Source organism: Hetaerina americana, unplaced genomic scaffold, assembly GCF_022747635.1.
Source record: "Hetaerina americana unplaced genomic scaffold, ioHetAmer1.1.p SCAF_31, whole genome shotgun sequence".
Classification (NCBI taxonomy): domain Eukaryota; kingdom Metazoa; phylum Arthropoda; class Insecta; order Odonata; family Calopterygidae; genus Hetaerina; species Hetaerina americana.
In genome coordinates, this window is record NW_027286886.1 from 2961879 (window position 1) to 2979542 (window position 17664).

The following is a 17664-nucleotide window of genomic DNA, read 5'->3' on the forward strand; positions in this document are numbered from 1 at the left end:
GTTTAATAAAAGTTTTACCCATAAATAAAAAAGAAACCACTTATTAAAAAATACAATGTAAAATGACTAATAAAGATTATTGATATAGGGCTATATTAACCCTCATTGAAACCCAAAAACTGACATGGATGTTAGTTGTTTTACCTATTAAAAATTAGAATGGGCAATATACATTAATTTTTTACATAAAAATTAAATTTCTATATCTCAAAAGGATATTCTGTATTCAATACAATACAATGGTTCAGGCATATGAATAAACATTAATTACTGAATATCACACCTTCTAGGTATTTCTTTGTAGAATTCTTCTAAGACATAATAAAAATAAATATAATAAATTCATCCTCATTAAAATAGATTTTATCAAGGAATTCATCAAATATGTTCCCTTCTGGTTGTTAATTGCACATATCATAGGACACTTTTCTCAACTTTAATGTTTCCATTATTTACATAAAAGATTGGAGTTATGAAATGAAATAATCATTTTTCTACCATAATAAGTATTATTTTTACTCTACCGTAATTATCATAAATATTAATATTATACTAGTTAAAGTAGGTTTAGAATGGACAACTACTATATAATGGGAAGGACATAGTTAGATTTGCCAAAACACTGCGGCTGGTACTGTTAGGCCATGTAGAAAGAAAGGAAAATGACAGAATGCTCAAACTGATGCTTAAGAGCAAGATGGAAGGGGTCAGAAGAAGAAGAGGTAGACCAAGGAAGACAAAACTACAGGATGTGGAGGATGATTTGAAGGCAATGGGAGTTACAAGATGGAAGGAAAAAGCAAGAACAAGAAGTGAATGGAGGCATATCATAGAGGAAGCCAAGGCCCACACCAGGCAGTAGAGCAGCAGATGATGAATATATAATTGAACAACATTATATTTCACTACCTCTCTTTAAAATACTACCTGACAACACCACAGTAAGTCTCTCTCTAACTCTGTATACTTCCTTCATTCCATCCCATGTCCCAATCCTATTCCTGTCCCTTCTTTGCTTGCCTGATGTTCACCCCTATATCACAGTCACTAACATCCCAATGCAATTCAAAATTGTCGGCATACATCTTTTCTGCCTCTCTTTGATTTCTTCCAAGAATCCTCTCTCTTTCCCCACCATGCTTGGAAATTCATTTTTCTTCCTTTCTGTTCACTTAATCTTCTCCATCCATCTCCACACCCACATTTCATCAGCCTCTTATTTACCCACATCATCTAGCTTCAATGACTACATTTCCATGCCATACAAAACCACAATCCATTTTTTAAACCCCCTTGTCTCAACTGCTTCCTAACAATGCACTCCCGGCTGTCATCATGGAGAGGTCTCTTATCCCTCCAATCTACTATTTGTTTACCATACATTCACTACTTTTACTGAATTTACTCTGAAAAACACCTCATTCACTAAAAAACAAATATGTTCTGATTGTATTCGATATTCCCTTTTATTTTTGACCTCATTAATGCTATGGCATCTTGGCTCCCCATAATCTTTCTGAATCCAAAGAGAAAATTTCCTCTGCTCTCCATGCACTTAATGACAATCCTGAGAACCAATTTAGCTGCATGTGAAATTAGCTTTCTTTAGCTCTCACATATGGCTGCCTTTCCCTTTTATGGGATTTGAAATGATACTGTTTGAATGAAATTTTCCAGCCAGGTCCTCCCTCATAAATGCTAAGAATTAGTCCATAAAACGCCTACTTCCACATTTTCCTTAACCTACATGTTGTTTTGCTGGACTGTTATCTACCTTCACAAATTTATCATATCAATCCTCTTAATGCCCTTACGATGTCACCATCAACTAGCCTGGACCTAAGCTATCCTCATCTGCATCATACTACCTTGATCAAAAATTTCCCAGAATTTATTCAGAAAATTAAAAATACAAGTTTATTCATCTAAATCTATATTGTCCCCTTCAAAGTAATCCCCATCGACTGCAACACACTTATGCCAGCGCTTGATCCAATCCTCGAAACATTTTTTATATTCGGTTTTCGGTATGTCCATCAGTGCTTCCTGCAATTTTTCCATTACTTCCTCTCGGCTGCTAAAACGCGTTCCCCGTAATGGTTTTTTAACTCGATTGAACAGAAAGAAGTCACAGGGAGCCAAATCAGGTGAATTCGGTGGCTGTTGGATGGTATTTGTTGCATTTTTCGTCAAAAAATTATGAATAATGATAGCACTGTGCGACGGTGCGTTATCATGGTGCAAAATCCACGAGTTTTCTGCCCACATTTCTGGTCTCTTTCGGCGAATTGCTTCACGCAAATGTCTCATAACGCCCAAATAATACTCTTTGTTTACTGTCTGGCCTTCTGGCAAAAATTCATGATGCACTACACCGTTGTAATCCATGAAAACCGTCAGCATTGCCTTCTTTTTTGACTGAAAACGACGTGGTTTTTTTGGTCTCGGCTCATTTGGTGAACGCCATTCACTTGCCTGATGTCTGGATTGCGTGTCGTACTCATAAACCCACGTCTCGTCTCCAGTAATGATCCTTTTGATGAATGTGGGATCGGATTCAGCCTCGCAAATCATGTCTTTTACGACGTCAACACGGTCTCTTTTTTGCATGAAATTGAGGTCTTTTGGCACCAACTTTGCTGCTACACGACGGAAACCCAAATCATTAACCATAATGTCTTGGGCGGATCCATAGGCAATGTTCAAGTCCTCCGCTATTTCTCTGATGGTTAATTTGCGGTTATTGACCAACATTTCTTTTACTTTATCAATTTTTTCACCGACTTTCGATGTCGATGGTCTGCCACTGCATTCATCATCTTCGATTGACTCACGACCACTTCTGAGCCGCTCGTGCCACTGGTAAACGACCGTTTTTTTTAGAGAATCGTTGCCGAAACACTTTTCCAACATTTCCAACGTCCGTGCGCCACTAAATCCGTTTTTTACGCAAAATTTAATACAAGTTCGTTGTTGCAAATTTAAATCCATTTCTGCAATTGTAAAAAATCGCCAACACACACAGAGATAGATGTACTCTTGGCTACGTAACTTTTGCAAATGTCAAGTTATGACACTAAGATTTAAAGGGAATATCAACAACAGATGTACCAATTTAACAAAAAAAACAGAACTCAAATCGGAACGATGGGAGCGCCACACGGTGGTTATTCCGGGAAATGTTTGATCAAGGTAGTATTCTCTTTCTATATCTGAGGCTACTGGCCAAATGTCTTTGTCATATTGTTCCTTTAAGCATTCTTTCCACCTCTCTCAATTAAACTTATCCAACCAACCATTGGAGGCTCTGAAATCTTTGATTTTCAATAGTGGCATTCTTATGATAACACCATTCATGGGGATATTCAGTGATCTGTCAATCAAAAGTCACTCCTTCATTAATTCTTCATGCTTGGACTTCTTGACATATTTCATCTTTTTAGACAAATGTCCACACAGGTTTGCATGTTTCCAAACTGAATCATGATTTTTCACTTTTGTATTCAAAGTAGAGGCATGCATTCTTAGATGTTTCGCAAGATCAATAGAGATTCAATCATGAGAATCAACTTGACCCAAAATTTTTATTTTGCCCTCAATTGAAATTGTTTTTTGCCTCATCTGTCCATTGTCGAGCAAGATAAAATTTAAGTAATTGAAGGAAATTTAACATGACAACCTGACCTATCTTGTCATTCAACTGGTGCAAACAGTTGTCCTCTCCAAAATTGTTTCAGAAAATATAAATATTTTTGATTCAGGGTAGTTTGTATGCGACAAAGCAAGTTTCATTACTCTTTATTATTTAGGAGCCTATCAGTTGGCGGTCACCAGTTCTCGAGTTTTTCACACTTAATTATACTAGGGCCTCAGTCATTTCCTTCTCAATTTCAACTTGTGTATGATTTGAATAGGCTCCCTCCCTCAGCATGCAATGTATGTAATTTCAATAATTACCAGTATTACGTAATATTGAAGAAAGGGCAGTGTTATTATGGTCCACTTGACTGAAGAACCTTTCCTGCATCATTTGCCTATTACGACTTTCCCACTCTCTCCGCAGATTGGCAGCCTCTGCAGCTAGCTCTGGGGATAAAGCTGAAATCTGCGACTCTTCCATATCACTAAGGATCTAAAAATGAACAAATATTTATGTGGATTTAAATATACACAATTAGCCAAGTTTGCAAAATTATTTTCTTACCATAAGGAAAGAGAATCAAAATACTGCATTTCCTGGCCCAAATCACACACACTCACATAAAACACACTATGATTTTTCAGGCTAGAATTTACAAGAAGTTAATGGATCAGATCAGAAGGTACTTCAATGGCAATACTTTATAGGAAGAAAATGGAATTATATTACAAAATTTGCCTCTTCATAGCTGTTCATTCCTCACAGAATCTCAGAAGCAAATCATAACTGCTGCTAAATCATTTACACAGTTAGTTATACTGAAGTTCTCATTTTTGTCATACACAATGTCATCTTCATTTCCATCTTGAGTGACACTAGCAAAAACTATTTCATGGTAGAAAAAACTATGTCTGTGAGCACAGCCCGTTGACAGTGAAATCTTAGAAAATAAGGCTAAGATCTGTTTTCTCCCCTCTACAATTGTTCATGCATACATGCAGTCATGTTACAGCTATATTTTTTTAATAGGGTTATGCTGTTAAAAATACAGTTTCATGTTAATACAATGAATTTCTCAAAGAAAAAGTGTTATTTTCAATTTACACAATTCTTGAAAAGATTAAATAAAACACACATCAGAAAGTTACTCTGATTCATGCAAACAAGTAAAATTCTAAAAAAGATAAACCTGTGTGCGTAGTGTTGGGGAAAGGTTCTGGATGAAAGCTACTGCATCCACAGGATCATCTGGATTGGCAGCAGAAGCAGCCTGACGCTGCTGCTCCACTCGCTGCTGAGCCAACACTTCTTCTTGAATGTATGGTGGCAAAGCAGCCAGAAAATCTGGATTCACTTCTGTTTCAGGAACCTCGGCCACTGACTCATCTGCAGTTGCTTGAGTTTGTCGCACTTGCTGAAGTCTAAGGAAACAGTTACCAGGTAAAATTAAGAATGGAATAATACTGAACTTCACACTGTAGATTCACCGAACAGACAGAATTACTCTTTCAAATTTAGCTTCACATGAGGAAAGAACCAATTAAAAATGTTCCCTCCTTTGACAGCCAATCCACTTCGAACAATAGTATATACACCCATAAACAAATAATAAAAAATAGGTAATAATAAACCAAAAGTAATTAAGCATGACAGAAAAATCACAAACTAAAAACCATGGAATCCTAAATGAAGTATCCCAGTGCTGAACTTGGTGTTCCACATGATCAGCTGATTCCAAAAACAACTTCCAGGCAGCATAGTTTCACCAGAATACTTCTCACAAATGTAGCACACACAATACTACATGATAGCACACTAAAAGCTAAAAAAATATGCTTTCGACTACATGACCATGACATGTCTTAGAATATCCTTAGAGACATTCCAACAATTTCACATTACAAATGTACATCATCCCTAGCCTGACGAGAGACAATTCCAAGAATGTGTTAATTGCTAGCTAAGCAGGATAAAAAATAATTCTTAAATTTTATGGCAACTATTTAATTAATTTCTCCAAAATCTTTAAGTCAAGTGTATTAAAATGTCAGTTGTTAGGTGTTTAAAATGTGTACAGTTAGAGTGGCCAATGGAGATACAGAATCAGCAAACATACTACTCATTGATAGAGATGAAAGAGTAGATCAAAGAAGTTTAGTAGCAATGAAAAACATTACAGATTGATGATATTGAGGTACTCTAAATTTTTAAATCTTCCTACCAATAGCTGTGTTTTATATTTATTATCCGAAAATGCCCTACACCAAGCCATAAAAAATACTGGACAAATACAACACTCAATATAACATTTAGGAACAATTAGCCCACATTCTAGATAAAAGAGACCACAAAAATCAGCATTGCCTGCTTGGCTTTATCAGGTGCACTGATTCCCTGGCATGCCTACACAATTTGATATCTCCAGCAGACTCACACCCTTTAAAAAGCCCCCTCCATATAACACTATATATTCTTTGATTGCTGTGAATTCATCTTTATCGGAAAACAAGACAACAGCTTAAATTTATGCATAGGAATCCAATCCCTCCACCACTCCCTCTTCCCCGTTACAATCCTCATTCTATTCACTAAAACTAACAAGTCCTCCTCGATCTCCAATTCCCATCACCTCAAGAATTCATTGCACTGTCACTTATGCTGAGGAAAATTTGCATTGGAACAACTACACCAGGACTCCTCCTCATATATGAAGTCAACTCTATCAGATTTTATGAGGCTGAGGGTTGTCCCAATTAGGTACTACCTGGAGTTTTTGTTCACGTATCCCCATGGAGAATTTTTAATCACTAATCCCCATGGAGAATTTTTAATCACTAATCCCCATGGAGAATTTTTAATCACTAATTTTAGGCACTGCTGATAGCTAAAATTTTTCAATTACTTCATATTATGCTTCAGACCTACAAAGTGTATGAAGATCCCATTTGAAAATAAAATAATACCAATTACATATATGATATCAAAGATTTTCACTAAAAATTAAGTAAGCATTTACTCATTTAGTGGGGGGCCACAGTAGTCCAGGGGTAAAGCATTGGACTACCGACTGGAGGGCCCGGGTTTGATTCCCTGGCATGCCCCTGGGCACTATCAGCTTCACCTAAGATCTGTGATTTTTGGGGTACCATTTCTTCCAGGGAAACCATAAGCGGCATGGAGAATAAGGAACTATAAGGCCCCCCTTTCTTGACGAGTGAATTTTACCTGTCACTGGGTTTAGTATTGGGTACGCTCTACTCATCTATCAAACTACAATTCTGGTTGATAGCTTTGTTTTTATGATTGTTCATATGTAACATAAAACAAACCAACGGAAATATTCACTCAACAGTATTACCCCATTTATTTGATCACCCCTATTTACCAGCCCATTAGACCAGTGCATATGCTGCAATGTGATTTTTTGGCTTAGAATTTATGGTAACTACTTGGATCAGACAGAAAAGGAACCAATTTTTTCGATGTTAACATAAAATATAAAGACAATTGAATTTAACTTTAAAATTAACAGCTACACGTATATCCAGGTTTTATATCATAGAATCCCAGAAATGTCATAATTGTTGCTAAATCATTGCTAGTTATTTTCACTGGGGTTGTCCCTTTCTTCTTCAACAATGTCAACTTCACTTCTGTGTAGTGCATTACTAATACCATTAAATGTGACAATCACCATTCAAATGTATTTCCATTAAAAATTTACTGATGTTCCAAAAATATTAACTGCAATGCAGCTGCTCAGGAACAAGTGGCATTTCGGGGAGTCTGGATGTGCAGTGTCAGAAAGAAGATATAAGACAGGGATCTGTTATCACCTCTGCTATTCAACACATAATTGATAGAATTTTTAAATTGAATTGGACTGAAATGGAGGTAGGAATGGAAGATGTTGGACCATTCATAAAATTTCTTAGGTTTGTTGATGATCAAGCTTTAATTAGTTGGTCAGCCAAGAGGTATTCATAAACTAGAGCAGATGGAACAGTTCACCTATCTTAGATGTGTTTTGAACCAAAATGGTCAAAGCAGTAATAATAATAATAATAATAATAAGTTTTTATTGGGATGAGATTGAGACTAGATAGTCCCTTTTTCATTTAAAGTAGGCACTTCTCCGAAGTAAGGACTTCTGATAATATAGATGAATTCTGTTACCCAAAGACACTTTCACGCCTGGAGGGAAATGATTACAAGGAGATTAGAATAATGAGGTTAAGAATAATCTATTCAAAACTTTAATGGAACATGATTTTGTACATCGCAGAAACATGGCCATTGAACCAGGATGATACACCTGGATTGAAGGCTTTTGAAATGTTGGTTTGGAGAAGGTGAAATGGACACACAGAAAAACAAGTGCTATGCTTGGTGAGGAAAGAGAGGGGATTGTTGAGAGAATTCCAAAGGATGTAAGACAGGTTTGATGCAAGGAGCACTTGGGCAATGGGATACTTAAACCTACGATAGATGGGAGAATGTTATGAGATCAAGGAACGGGTATGAATTGGATCAGGTATGTTGGACAAAATGAAGGTAGGAAGGAGGTATGCTGAATTGAAAGGGGTTTAATGTAGTGTCTGATGCCAGTACGTGTCTTGTTACATGAAGGTAAGAAATGAAGCAATATTCAGTCTGCATCCATCAAAAACCTACATTTTTCGTAGTTAATTTAAACTGCATTTACTTTTATGAATGCCAAAGAATATAAGGAAGTAGCTGGCTGAAGTGACTGGGTGAGGAATTTGTATTTGTTAGAATCTACTCTCAATCCCTTCATATACACCCATTATTTCCATTCTTCGCTATAATATAGTAGAAACTGTAAAAGTTATTAAGCAATAAGGTTGGAAACTTGCTTTTATTTTAAGGTCAGTCGTGATGTAATCCTGACACAATAAAAATGTCATTAAGTTGAAAATTACAAATTATTCATAAAGGGAGACCACATACCTTACTTGTTCAGCTACCACTTCCTCTCTCATGTCATCAGGTAGAGCATTCAAGAAAGATGGATCTACTCCTTCAGGTAATATCACATTTCCTACTCGAACCCGAACCAGTCCAGATCGCACTACTGACAAATTTACATTCCCTCCACTACCTGCCTCATCTACATTCAGAGTCACTGATCCTAAAACACTTTCCACAGGCAATGAGTCCACATCCAAAGTATAGTCAAGGTCTACAGTCACGTAGTGTGACAATGATCCATGAGCTTCAAGGGCCACATTAGCAGGTTGAGCAGAGCTGCCTCCACATGGAACCACACTTGTTTCATTGGTAGGACTAATCAAAGAAAATTAAAATTTGCATTAATTCAGATCATCAATCAATGGCATTGATAAGAACATTCAAAATTAATATTGATTCAGGAAATTTTTAATGATCATTTTATAATTCATTGAGATTTAATGCTAGCAATAATTTTACATTGTAGATGCACTTACGTCTGATCCTCCGTTTCGGTTAACATATTAAAATCAACATCTGCCTCACACAATGCCCATTCATAAGCTAAATCAGGATCTCCAAGATTCTTATCATTCACGGACATCACATTGAGAATCACAGGATTAAGTTCAACCGTTGCAGTATTGCTGTTGGGAAGCACAGCTTCCGTAGATGTGGATTCTTGAGGATTTACAGTTGGGGTAGGTGCAGCCACATTTGAAGCTAGTGCAGGAGAATTGGATTGGAAATTACTTGCGGATCGATTTAGGTGTCTTCCTCGACAAGTTACAATGGGATGATTTACCGGCACACTTTGGCGTACTCCACTAGGGGTAATTATGCAATGCTCAATTATTTGAACCTCATTGTCCTGATTAGGGGGGAAGTACATGGGTGTTGATGAAACAGGGGCAGGTTGGGGTGTTGGCTGGACCTCGGCACCAACACAATTAGGGGGTGAAGTTTCTATTATTACATCAGTATCTTCACTTTCCATATTACTAGAACCATCAAATGGTGCACTTCCTTGGTTTCCATGCGGACATTGATTACCTCCTTGAACAGATGGGAAATAAATAGGCACAGTAACAGAACGTTGGGATGTTGATGGTATCCCTGTATTGTTGGATCCTGTAGTGTCTCTGAAAGTTCCCAAGTAAACAATATCTGAATCCTCTGATTCTGGTTCACTGGGACGTGACTGATCCTGAGAATCTGTATGGGGTGCAGAGACAGCTGGAATGTCACAACTTCTCAATCTTCTGGACACAGGCCCAACCATATTTCTCGCTCTTCGAGAAGTATCTGATCCTGAGCGTGCAACTCTAAGGGAAGACCTCGCTCGCATTGATGCAACTGGCCCACCTGTTGCACGTTGATCTTGAGGGACAACAATTTCATGAGATGGTCCCTCAAGATCTACGGCACTCACTTCCATACTTTCCACTTCAGTAGCATTTCTTCCCATTCCCATTACAGTAGGCAATTGGTTATATGGTAGAGCACTTGGTATATTTGAGGCCTGAGCTACCAAATGGCTAGCCTGAAGTTCATTAGGCTGAACTGAATTCCTTAAATCTGGAACCCTCTCTACAACTGACTCAATTATCACTTCACTGGAGTTGCTATCGTTGTTTTCCACTACGACTGGTTCTGGGACCTCTTCTGGGGTTGCTCTTTGTGGCATAACAGCATTATCTGGAATTGAATACATGAAAAATCAATTTTCGGGAACAAGATATAGATTTTAAATTCTTAATCCTGAGGTGAGTACCTATTTGGTAAAGTCAACAAAATTTTTCTTTTACCTAACTGCAGATGATTTTCCAATAACATCACATCAGTACTCATGTTAATTATTAAGGGACTGTTAGCAACAGTGAGTTCATATCTACATCTACATAATACCCCGCAAGCCGCCGCAAGGGCGTGTGGCGGGGGGTGTTAGGTCACCAACCGTAAAAAGGAAAAATACCACATGCAAAAAAACAACACGGAAAATTACACCCACAGCAGCGTGCACACTCATGCAAAAATCCTTTCATCCAATACTCATGCAAACACATATACCGCAAAACAACTAAAAAACTGCACCCCATGATGCAGCACGAAAGCCATCCTACAACACGGAAGCCAGGACACAACAAGCAAGAAATTGAAACATCACTAACACATGAAAATGCACCACAAAACACTCTACCCCCAAAGAGTCTGTAAAGGGAATGGAATGCGACCCAACGTTGCAGGTAGCAGGAATTTCCCCCCGCGGAGAGGGACAAGGGATTGAAAGGAAAGAGACTTAAAAACAGATGAACGGAACACGAATGAGGTCATTCGGAAAGAATGGGTTATTATAACAAAACACATAAGGTTAGTGGAAGAGCATGCATTTAAATACAACTAATTATTTTTTAGACGCTGAGGGTGGCAAGTGGAATTTTTGCTATCTATAACCCTGCAGTTGCTATCCCGTATTTGTGTTTCCTAAGAATGTACAATAATTTTCTAATTGTAATACCAAGATGAAACTATGTACATATTAATTAACAATTTGTGAAAATATCGTTAATGGTTATTATGTAAACACTGTTTTGAACCTTGCCCCTAAGCTGGAACTCATCCTTCCCATTTCTTGATTTGATGTTTCCAGCAGAGATCATCCCTTCCTTTCAAGACACACCTCATATGCACATTTCATGCATGAAGAAGATTATCTCTATATACTGTACTGACATAGAATTTCTGCATTCTTATTTCCCATCATTTGCAAACAAACATGAAATGCACAAGCAACATTTCATAAGTGTCGACTGATATCCTTACATTACTACTTTCACCCTCTTTCATTCCCTTACTTTTAAGAATAAATTGTAAAAATAACTGAGCCGGATAGCAAAGGAACTGTATTTACTATCATGCAGCCACTATCCTAAGAATCACTGGGATGGAGGACGGTCATCTTAGTACTCTCCTCTTTACTAGTATGGATGTGCCTGGATGCGCTCTCTAAAAAGTTATTGCTGCCTGCAGCCTTCTTCCTGACCCACCCCTGGTAGCTGTATTTGGTTATAAGGATTAGGGAAAACTGTGGGACTATCTTCATAAGCATAATTCATCTAGGGAATTGGACCAATAAATTCTTAATCCTTACTTGGGTTAAGAATTTATTAGTCCACCTCATACCAGTGCAAGTTACCTCCAAATTAATTTGACTGGCAGTCACAAGGACTTTATACTATTATGATAGTGGCTTATCAAAGCCACTTTGATGGTGATATATCGGCCATTCAATGCGTACATAGGAAATGGCACATAATACTCTCCATTTATTGCTTCATCATATTTGGAAGTAAGCCCATGTTTAAACTGAATTGTGAACATGCCACAAACTTGGAAGCAGATGGACCATGAACTTCATCGCACTTTGCTCAGATCTCTTTCTGTGTCAAGCCTTTTAAATAGAGGTATTTAATAGCTGCACAAAACTAAATATTTTCCATTTTTCTAAATAAACAAAAGATTTTTGCTTCAATTGACAATGAAAATGAAACCATGAGATGGATACAGTAGTAACTTTAACAGCAGTCTAATGAGAGATGAGGCTTACTAAAATAAAACCTTTTCTGATACTATGAGTGCCATCTTTTGAATTTTATGAGGGGTAATTGAAGGTCCCACAATTTTAATTCAGTAAATAAATATAACCACTATAATATATTTAAAGCATTTCAGCATTTATGAGGGAAGAATTCATCAGATCAGTTAGTTCCTATTCCAAGAAAAGGGACACCAGCAAAATGTGAGAACTAGAGAACATCGAGTTAGATCCTGCATACAACTAACGTGGTTAGAAGGATGATCAATTAGAGAATAGAGAGCAGGGAAAATGATTATTTAGGTGATGATCAGTTTGAGTACATGAAGGGGAGAGTTGCACATATCCATCAATTCTTACACATTTCTTTGCAAACACATGACTGACAAATTGGTCCATTTTACATTTTCCCAGCAATGATAGTTTACACGAATGAAACAAAATTAACCAAATTAACCATAATTTGCTTAAATATTGTGCGTGCTATGATAAAGGTGCATGCAATATTATTGTGTTTTTTGCATATCTATTAAGTATAAGTATTTGAAGTTCAACAACATCTCTATCTATAGTAATCATTCATTTAGGCAGCATATAGGTTAATCAAGAGTTGACCATCAAACAATAATTTATAAATATATAAGAAATATGTTTTTCTGAACTTATCAACTATCTAATACCATTATATGAGTGATCAGAAGGATTAAGAAGTGATTGTATTCTATATGTCACAGAAAGAGTTCATGAAATCAAGAGATGTGCAAATTATAACCTTACACGTTATACGCATATATAGCCATTAATCTCCCACAAAAAACTCATATGATTTGCCAAACTTTTCACAGTTTATTATCACACAAGTAAACATACACAGACAAATTTACTACTTTTCTCTGAAAATGGAATTTGGCAGCAAGCATACACCACTAGTTTCCCAATTTCAGTTAGTGTATCATTTTAAGCATTATTTAAATGGTGGGAAATTTGACTAATTAGATTTGCAATTTATAAAAAAGATAACAAAACTTGACTGCATTCAGTTATGTTCCAAGTCTATCAAATGGTTTTGCATTAAACTGCGGTATTTAAAAACTATCACAATCACATGGAGGGTTTCCGAGAGATTAAAAACATATGAACCAGTTTTTACTTTCCTTGGCATATGACAGGTATCTACATCAATTAATTAGAACTTAAGTTTGAATGGAAAAAGTTTTGATGAACAGAATTTTCAAAATAATATCTACAACATACATCACCAAAAAAGATTTCTTCCTTCAGTGGTTCTGAGTTAAACGTGTAAAAGTTACATTTTTCAAGAATTTAATCATAACTTTTTGTAATAATTTTGCTGTCATTTATGCCTGTGAATTGGAACTTGGGAACATTGTAGCTACGTGCTTTATCATCACCAATTTCAAAACACAAAAGTTCATCTCTGGAGCTTAATTGGGAATCACTGGAAGCCTCTTCAGAAAGAGAGTATTCGTATGACAAATCATCCTCTGTACCATCAATCATTTTTATATCACTACATGCATTTTACAACTCATAGCATTACATAAAGTTTTGACTTATTCACAAAACTGAAGTGTCAAGTCACTTTTTCCTTCCTGTTTTTAATGCTTCTTCTAGTACCAGCAATTTTGCAATTCCATGTCATCACAAAGTTATCTTTTTGATTAGCACTAATCCAACAATCCTTCAATCCTTTCGATTGCCATTTAAATGCTCTCAAGGATATAAAATTACCCTTAGCTTGAATGTAATACCATAACAGAATGTACCTTGTTTTTTTAGCCATGCTCACCCATTGAATCTCAACATAAAAATTAAGATGATTTTAAATGAAGGATTCCTTTAAAATGGCACTCAACACCTTGAAAACAAAGCAACACACAGCTGTTTTTATGATTCAAATAATTTTCATAACCAGAGTATAGGATGCACCCCACATCTTATGTTTATTTTTTGAGGAAAAAAGAGCACCCTATACATCAGAAAATATGGTACCTCTACAGAGATTCATTTTTAAACACAGAAAATATATCAGTGTACGTACACATACCCATTAAAGTAGTAGTAAGAGTAGTATTTAGGGGAGGCGACCGACGGCTGAGGTCATTTGCGCCATAGGGGATAGACAGGAAAGAATGAAGGGTGGAGAGAAACCCGGCATCGGCATTAGCCTACTCTTCACGAAAGGCGCCAAGGGGTCCGCAGCTTAACGTCCCATCGCACGGATGGCGTACTCACTCAAAGTGCCTTCCACAAAGCACCTCAAGTAGGGATCGAGATACCTCTGAGAAATATTCAACACCGCCGGGATTCGAACCCAGACCCTCTGAGTGGGAAGCCAGTACGATAGCCACCGCACCAATCCTGATCCCCACATACCCATTAAAACGCTCTCTTTTACAGAAGAACAAAATGCTAATAAAAGTGAGAATAATATAGCTCTTACCTCCTGCACTCTCAGATATAGGAAAATCCATTTTCTTACTATGTGATCCAACATTTACTGAGTCTCTCTTATCCTTTTTCTCTTCACCTTTCTTGCGCTCCATTAAAACAGTGCTTAGCTCTTGATCTAGAAATCTCTCCAATGCACTGGACACAACTGTAACAAAAAATACAATCATAACTACAAGTAAGATCATATTTCTTTAAAAATACTAATCTTATTATGTGTCTAAATTCAGCCAAAATGAAAAAAGAAAACAATCGAATGCTAAAATTAGATAATTCTTTTCATTAAACATTGTAAGTACAATTAATGAGTCAAAATAAGGGACAAAGGTAACAGTCAATTTTAAAAATATCTTAAACAAGATATACAAAAGTATTATAAACCTTACCCCAATTTTGCCTGTGGCAATGAAATATGAACTATATTTAGAACATTTCTAAATATAACATGTTCCCCATGGTAAAGATACAAATTGAATAATGCAGTCACTACTGATTGTCTTGAAAACTTAAATCAAGATTGCATCCTCCAAATTGCTTTTCATCTCAGATACCACACTTCTATAATCACCTTGGGTGATTATTTAATTGGCATTACTTATTTAGGTTACCAGGAGTCAACTACCAAGTTCAAAAGAGAAGCAATTTGGTTTAAAAGCTTTTAACATTGCAATATGTGATAAATAGCCATTAAAAATACAACCTACATTTAATAATTCTCAAAGAGATAACTTTCAAAATAGAATTTATAAATCTTGATAATTGGTTGCAAAATAATTTGAAGGAACATTCATAATATATTTCTGTTCAATGCTTTTTTTGAGGGTAAAAATCCCTGAAAATAAGCTACATACATTTGTCAGTGGAGTAAATATGAGCTGCATATAAAGAGCTGGATCCAGAAATAACATTACATTTGAATATTACTGCAACTTTCATTTAGGTCATTTGCGTCATTAGGGATGGCGAGGAAAGGGGGAGAGAAATACATCATCGCATTAGCCTACTCTTAACGAAAGGTGCCAAGGTATATATATATATATATATATATATATATATATATATATATATATATATATATATATATATAATATGTTATTCATTCAATGCCAAGGTGTCTGTGGCTTTATGTCCTATCCGACGGTTCTGCTGTTCAAATATGAAAATTAGTTATACCATTTCTTCCAATAGTGTAAATTCTACCACAATCATATCTTATGCAGAGTCTGCCAATTTCTTGACATCATTTGACATGACAATAAGAATAAGTTAACATTGAGGGCTACAAAGGCATGTGACTTAAAGTGCTAGCTACCTCCTCATCAGTTGAACATAAAATACTCCCCACATAAAGATACCCAATAAGCAGCAGAAATACACTAACTCCAACTTCTGCTGAGCTTCCGTTCTGAACATATAATAAACCCAGTGAGCCAGGAAAAAAAGAAATCCATGAAGAAGGAAGAACATGGACATTCACTGATGCCCGAGATATTAAAAAGAAAGAAGATAGAGATTTCAAAAGACTATACACTCAGTTTATAAGCTTCATCCTTACTTGTGACACAGTCTGCTGCACTCTCACCATCCAAAAGCTTGCTCTCCTCGTTCCACCAATGCAATGATGTAGGAATATTATTTAGTGTAGCAGCAAGGCTAGGTCCAAAAAGATACCCAGATTGGTCCTGTAACATGTGAGGCTTTAAAAATTAAATTTTTAACACCTCAGAAGCAAATTTAATCATTTCACAAATATTTATTTTTTAAATAAACTTACAACAAAATCAATTTGCTCCTCCTCTGGATTGGTAAATATGCCTAGACCATTGTCCATAACAACCACTCTTGTATCTCTAAAACCAGGAAGAAGTGCCTGACCTGTTGATATTGGCAAGTCATGAGCTGAGGGACCAAGAAGGCTGTAATAACAAATTATAGGAAATTCAATTAATAAAAACATAGCGTCAAGGAGTAATATTAACTCGTGCATTATCCAGGGAAAGATAAGTAATTTATATTCAATGAAGTAAAAAACTAACTTTTTAGAAAGTAGGTAAACAAGATGACCACAATAGAATAAAATATGGAGCAGAATATAGATTAAGAGCATAATAGGGAACTAAATATAATTGCCCATGTACGATCAATGACTACAGTATACACTGAATTTGGGTAGTAGTAGTAGTATTTAGGGGAGGCGACAGACCGTCGAGGTCATTTGCACCATAGGGTATGGACAGGAAAGGATGAAGGGTGGAGAGAAACCCGGCATAGGCATTAGCTTACTCTTTACAAAAGGCACCAAGGGGTCCACAGCTTAACGTCCCTTCTGACGGACGGCGTACTCACTCAAAGTGCCCTCCACTAAGCACCTCAAGTAGGGATCGAGATACCTCTGAAAAATATTTTAACACCGCCGGGATTTGAACCCGGGCCCTCCGGGTGGGAAGCCAGTACGTTAGCCCCTGCACCATCTCGACCCCATACAGAATTTGGAAACACAAATGTGGCATATAACACTACCTGTGTACCCAAACGATTCTTTTTACAGCGAAATACCAAAATCATAGACTAAGCATAGTCCTTGAATTTATACAATTTAATTATTATCAGAACAGCTCACTATAAAAGTCAATTCAGAATTTAATAAACCTCTTACGACCATTTTATAACTGTTGAATAAGAAACTATGGTGTAACATTTTTAGCTAAGGGTCATCAGCAATAACAATTTGATGTTTTGTTTACATTTCATACCACAGAATTACAAGTTAACTTGGGCAATTTCATAAATATGTCAATCTCATAAAAGATTGAGAAATGAAGGCATGAGTAAGACCATCTAACTAATTAATTAAAACCACAATCTTCTTTTAAAGGTAACATTAAGTGATAGCACAAAGAGATCAATGATGGTTATTTTTCTTTGTAAACATTAGTATAGAAAACATAAACAATGTTTTGTAAAATAGTATTGAGGCAGGTAATTC

The 17664-nt window shown here is 36.4% G+C and overlaps 1 protein-coding gene across 3 annotated transcripts in view; it reads right to left on the minus strand.

Moving 5' to 3' along the window:
- Window positions 1–17664, minus strand: part of HUWE1 (HECT, UBA and WWE domain containing E3 ubiquitin protein ligase 1) — a 126327-nt gene that overhangs the window by 41922 nt on the left and 66741 nt on the right. For 2 of the 3 annotated variants that reach the window (XM_071588979.1, XM_071588977.1), the window contains 7 exons: window positions 16453–16594; window positions 16234–16375; window positions 14671–14826; window positions 9109–10309; window positions 8612–8947; window positions 4830–5061; window positions 3958–4132 (listed from right to left, as the gene is read on the minus strand). In XM_071588979.1, coding sequence (XP_071445080.1) covers window positions 3958–4132; window positions 4830–5061; window positions 8612–8947; window positions 9109–10309; window positions 14671–14826; window positions 16234–16375; window positions 16453–16594 — 2384 coding nt within the window. The remainder of the gene's footprint in view (window positions 1–3957; window positions 4133–4829; window positions 5062–8611; window positions 8948–9108; window positions 10310–14670; window positions 14827–16233; window positions 16376–16452; window positions 16595–17664) is intronic. The other variant, XM_071588978.1, reaches the window with a different exon arrangement.